Here is a 6,047-nt window from a genome sequence, read left to right as displayed (position 1 = left end):
CTTCCTTATAAGCAATGAATACTTTTGGCTCTCTCAATTGCATCTCGCACCTTTCTCATTGGTTCTTCATACAAATAGGCTGGGTTATCAAACTCCGATGCCAAGCTTTCTTCTCCAAGCAATGCTCGAAACGAGTCTGTCACAGATGATGAAAGTGACTCAAGATTGTATCCTCCTTCCAAGAAAAACACACAACGTCCTCCGCACACTTCTTTCGCCAACCGCTTTATATCTTTCGCCAGTGAGTAGTATGTTCCTGTCGTGAACTGTAGATTTGCTAGTGGATCCAGGACATGAGCATCATACCTTAAGCAGATAAAGCAATAAAACAGAGGAGTAGTTGGTAAGATAATGGTGATACAATTCAAAGAGAAACGAAAAAACGTTTTACACTCACTCACCCCGCAGAAACAAGAATAAGATCTGGCTTGAACCGTTGAACGCATGGAACAATGATTTCTTCAAAAGCAGTTCTCATCGCAATATCACCTGACCCTCCAGGTAGAGGTAAATTTAGAGTGGTGCCTTCACCTTTTCCTTTGCCTATGTCACTGATCTTTCCTGTTCCAGGATAGCTTCCATCCTGTGTTTTTCAGAATATAAAAATGACTTGTGTGATTGTCAAAAAAAAAAAAAAAATGACTTGTGTAAATCGACTCATATTTTTGTGTTATTTAATCGATGATCCTAAAAACATGTTATGCAATAATGTCATAGAGGCTTACCTGATGAGTTGACAAAAAGAATATCAGGGTCCTCAGTAAATGCATCATTTGTACCATTCCCATGGTGAACATCAAAGTCAATTATGAAGACGCGTTTCAGACCATGTGCGAGTTGGGCGTGACGAGCTGCAATTGCCACATTTCCAAAAACGCAGAACCCCATTGGACCTTTTGGTACGGCGTGGTGTCCTGGAGGTCTTATCAATGCAAAACCAGTGGGAGGATCTGGGCTGTTTCTGGATGCTGCGATCTGAAACAAAATACTCATAAAGTTACTAAGAAATCTATAACCAGTTCCAACATAATGAAACTGAAGCAATAAAAAACAGACTAACATGGTGAAACGAGACATCACCACTGAATCAACTAAAGCCATTCCGGCTCCTGCTGCGATAAGTGAATCTTGGAATGTCTGGCACAGAGGGGAAGAGATTTTAAGCAGGAAAGATGGTGTCATTAGAGATGTAAACCGATGAGAACAGAGCAGTTACCGTAGAAGTGGCATATGTTGGTCCAGAGCCTTCGATGAAAATTAGTCCCGAATCTGACGCCTCATCCATTGCCTAAACTAAGAATGCCTTTGTTATGGTTAATATAAACTCATACATTTCTTATCTGCAATCCTACTTACATTGCTATTTTATATGTCCATGAATTGGTTACTTATGCAATAAAAAGTTGTGCAGTAAAAAAACTAGTAAGAATGAGGGAAGCAAATAACCTTCTCAAGGCCAAAGACATAAGCCCTGTCGTGAACATTTGCAATATCTTCTATACTTGCAGTCTTGAAATTTGCGAGTTCAAGAATCTGTGAGCCGCGGAACTGAAATACACAAGGAAAAAGGATTCACATATGAGCACTCATTGATAGATCCGAGATCATTTTCGGTAAAAGAGTGACAGAGATCTTCACCATACAAAAATCAAAGTATCGAACGAAAAGAAGAAAAGAGAGGAACAATGGAAAAATGAGGCTCTAAGACACGGATTGGTGCATACAACAAAAGCATACCAACTACAGCTATCTAACATTTTTCGGAAAGAATCCACTGAGAAATATTTAGCATTTGATTCATATGAGAATATGTGCAATTCTAAGACTGCAGATCATATCAAATCTAATTCACCAGAAAAGTGCAAGATCAATCCTACAAAATTATCCACAAGCATTATGGTTCAGAGAGATATTTTGGTCTCCACTTTCTGAAGATTCGACTGAATATTGTAAATTACGGTTAACGAAACTTCCATAGCTATAGGTGCGTAAGATAGATGGAATGTCACATGAAAAAGATAGAGATTGATTGTTTCATGCCTTAGGAGTGAGCTCATTCTTCTCAAGAGCATTAATAATGGCTGGAACTCTTGCACTGCATTCTGGATGTGATTCCTATGAGAAATGAGAGGAACAAAAAAAAAACAGCCAAATATTGCAAGTCAAAACCTTGTTATGCAAAAGAGAATTGAGGGGAACAGAAACAAGCAAATATCGCAAGTCAAAACCTTGTTATGACCCAGTGCTGCAGAAACACTATAAATGAGACGAGCATCGGCTAAATGCTGGATAGAAGGTAAGAGAGGATCCTTGTCTGTACCAAATGAGCAACAAATAGAAGCTCCATTGGGTTTCATAAGATGTTTTCTCCCTAAACTCAATCCATTTCCCAAATCGAAACCAATCCAATGATGATTCTTCCTTCTACTCCCAGAATTTTCAGCACTTCCTAAAGCAATCAAATGTGATGTACCCATTTCATGAAAATTCCAATTATATAAAGAAAATAGTGAGAACATGTTATGACAATAATGTAAATTAAAACCATTCACGACCAATTTTTATTTTTCTTAAAGAGGAGCAGACAACACTAAAATTCTCATAAACCCTTTCTTCTGAGAACTATATAATGGATTACAAAAAAGACAAATTTTGATGGCATCGAACAAAGAAAGAAGAGAATTTACCAGGAACAAAGTGAGGTCGGACGATTAGCGCCATGGACATGACTGAGAACCCCTCAAGTTCAGGGCAGAGGTTACTGAAGTCAACCACAAAAGAACTAAAAAGAAAATCAAAAGCTATTAATTTTCTTAAGTGGATAGGTTTTGTACGGTCCTACTTCCACAAGAGCGAGCACACACATGTTTGGTATGTTAAAAATAGAAAAGAATCATTTGATATATTAGTAGTGATGTTGGAAGTGCTAAGGTGCTGCATGGATCACTTGGTCATTTGGACTTCTATTTTGGTAATGGATCATACAAACGATCGAACCCAATTTATCAATGATTATGGTAAATGAGTTTTTATATAAAAAAAAACAAAATGGTAAAGAGAACTGAAAAATTACACAGGGGGAGCAACTATGTAACACAAAAGAAAGCTAAGTAGTCCCTATGAAAGCTTTTAAATTCTTTCCCCAAGAAGTGATTCAAGGAGAGCCGCCTCTTCCTCCTGCCCAAACATCAATAACCACATTTAACATCACTTTAACAAAACAACCTCAAATTTATTAATAATGTTTGTTTCTATTCTCTACGTACCACCAAGGCATTGAATTCGGTTTCCTCGTCTATGGCGCTGATCACAGCTGGATCGTCTAAGAGCTCCTGCAAACCCATTCGCATATAATGGTAAGCTTACTTCATAATGACGATCACAGAGAAACCTTACTGTTATGATTACAAGAAATTCTCTCTTCTAAATCCAGAGAACCAAAAATCATTAATAGGCCTATCGCATAACTACTTACTTCAATTTTAACAGTCTCCTTTATTCTTTCCTGAATTTACAAATTGGTCAACGTCTGGTGGTTCAGCTTTTGCTTAAAACCTTTTCATTAACCCAAAAGACCCAGTATGGGTAACCAAGTTGCATAGGATAAAAGTACACAATGGAGGTTCACTTACATCATCAGCAATTTGCAGCAGCCCATCTTGATCCTGCATAGATGAAATTGCCATTTATCACTCTGTTTTTTCTAAACGATTCCATATCTTTTTCTATGAAAGTAACAGCATAAAAAGCTCACTTCTGCTACAGCTTATAACTATGACAATAAACAACCAATAAGAACAAGCTTACCTTAGCAGCAACAAAGAGAAGTGGATCTGAAGGTGTGTAGACCATATAGTGTGATCCATCCTGAATCCATCATTTATATTTAGACAACAAGAAAGGGAGTTTCATGTTCAACAGAATTCAAACTATACATATCACAATCAGAGTGTAAGGGTCAACTTTGGATCCACAATGGAGCACTAAATACAAACTTGGTTCAGAGACACATTGAAAAATTGAATGTCATGTTCTACTTTCACAATAATATACTACAATAGTGATATCTCTAAAAGATGTTCAGAATACTCTAAAAGGCACCTCAAAACATATCAATAAGTAAATGCCAAAAGAAAGGGTATACCAGATGGAAACACGTAATTTCAATGCCTTCTGTTGGCAAGCCTTCAACATCTTGGCCATCATCTGCAAACAGTTGTTGCTCGACACATTTAATAATATGAAAAAAGTACGACACGAAACTTTAAACATTAAGTATATGAGCAGACCCGTAATACCATCTCACGGTTAGAATGAAGTAGTTCGAGAGAACAAAACATCAGAGGAAAATAACAACATACATGTACTAAAATGCAAGTTCACGTGACCATGGTTTTGATATTTGATACATGAATATAAAGCCTGATATCCTATATCCACCGTATACTAACGAAGCCAAAATCAGATATCAAGCTCATACAGAGCAGACACCAGAGAATTTTAATCAGAAGAATTTTCGTCATGTGCAAATATTAGAAGAAAGAGTGTGTTTGCCTGTGCGAAAATCGAAGACATTATCTTCCGTGTAGCAAAACCCTCCCCTTGCAGTGTAACAGAACCTGATTTATAGTGAAAATAACCCATTCGACTGTATCAGATACAAATAGACATATGATATTAAAAATGTCATGCTTGAAACAGGGCAGAGTCATACCCGCTGTGTACTAGATGCATATGGATCTTTGCAAGAGCATAAGCAGCAGCAGGAAGAAGAGATTCAACTTCTTCATCACTGACCTAAAAGACAGAACTATTCAGGTTAGCATACAAAGGTCCCCAGTATAAGCGATTTTCTAGAAAATGACTATTCTAGAGAGGGTGACATGTTGAATCAATATCAGAGTTCGCAAAAGCATAGTGTTTATGCAACCCAAAAGGACTCTCTACACTAGGCTATGTGCAGTCCTGAAGCAACGAATGAGAGAAAGATTCATGGAGGAGAGAACTTACCGCTGACCATCCATCAATATTTGTGCTCTTCAAAATCTGAACTGGCCTGAAGCAAGGAATGAATGAATCAATCAAACAGGAAAGAAGAAGTTGCTAAACTAATAAGAGAAAGATAGAGAAACAGCAATTACTCACGTATCAACAGGGCAAAGAAGCATACAATCCTCTCCTTTACTACTAGTAAATACTCTTCTTATCACACAATCCAAAGGGCTACTGTTTGTTGGATCAATCTGACTCAAAACAAAAACCTTTTTAGATTCTCCTTTCCCCCAAATACTTATCAAGTCCAAAACCAAAGTGAAATTTTTGACTCACCACAGTGGCGATTCGCTTCTTAGAGGCCATAAGAACCCTACCAGTTTCATCAATCACAAACCCAGCAGGTGGTTTAGGTATGGTAGGAGGAGAGTTAAACGTTGCTAGAGACCGCGAAGAAGAAGAATAATCAGAATCATCATCTTCTTCAAGACCATCCGCATCTCTCAATTCCCAATCGTCCACAGGTTTCGCAGTTTTCCCCTTTTTCTTACGTTTCTTGTTCGTGCTACTATTACTATTGCCACCACCAGTACCCGTTGAGGCCTTCTTCGTCGGCTGTCCCGTTTGCGGATTCACCGCGGATGTGATAACGAGACGAAGATGGCGGGTGCTCTTCGGAGACGAAACAGATAACGAGACGGGAAACGACGAAGACGGGTTGAGAAATTGATGGATATTGGAACATGAGATAGTCGAATTTGGTGAAGGAGAAGTTAACGAGTATGAGAAAGCCATCGAAGAGAGAAGAAAGAGAAAACCTTTCTCTTGGGTGATGCTTCAGAGAGTGTGAGCTAAGTGAATTCGCCGGCCGGAGATATATGTGTGGTAAGTTTTGACCGTAAAGTTGTGATTTTTTCTCGAGTAATTTATCAAAAATCATATTTTTATTTTGATTTATTGTAATAATAAATCATAGGATTGTGATCCGACCAGTTAAACTTAAAAAAAAAAAAAAAAAAAAAAAAAAAAAAAAAAAAAAAAAAAAAAAAAAAAAA

General features: G+C 37.7%; 1 protein-coding gene and 1 pseudogene across 1 annotated transcript; both read right to left on the bottom strand.

Annotated features, from left to right (window-relative positions):
• Positions 6-2,840, bottom strand: LOC104721470 (annotated as a pseudogene).
• Positions 2,990-5,897, bottom strand: LOC104721469. The gene is made up of 10 exons (XM_010439457.2): positions 5,329-5,897; positions 5,146-5,243; positions 5,011-5,056; positions 4,715-4,797; positions 4,555-4,619; positions 4,145-4,206; positions 3,808-3,867; positions 3,633-3,665; positions 3,267-3,332; positions 2,990-3,177 (listed from the first exon to the last, which is right to left on the bottom strand). Exons 1-10 carry the CDS (start codon positions 5,785-5,787, stop codon positions 3,130-3,132), a joined length of 1,020 nt encoding a protein of 339 aa, XP_010437759.1. The 5' UTR covers positions 5,788-5,897; the 3' UTR covers positions 2,990-3,129.

Source organism: Camelina sativa, chromosome 11, assembly GCF_000633955.1.
Source record: "Camelina sativa cultivar DH55 chromosome 11, Cs, whole genome shotgun sequence".
NCBI classification, from domain to species: domain Eukaryota; kingdom Viridiplantae; phylum Streptophyta; class Magnoliopsida; order Brassicales; family Brassicaceae; genus Camelina; species Camelina sativa.
The sequence above is the reverse complement of the archived record's forward strand: the minus strand, read 5'-3'. Positions and strand labels throughout refer to the sequence as shown.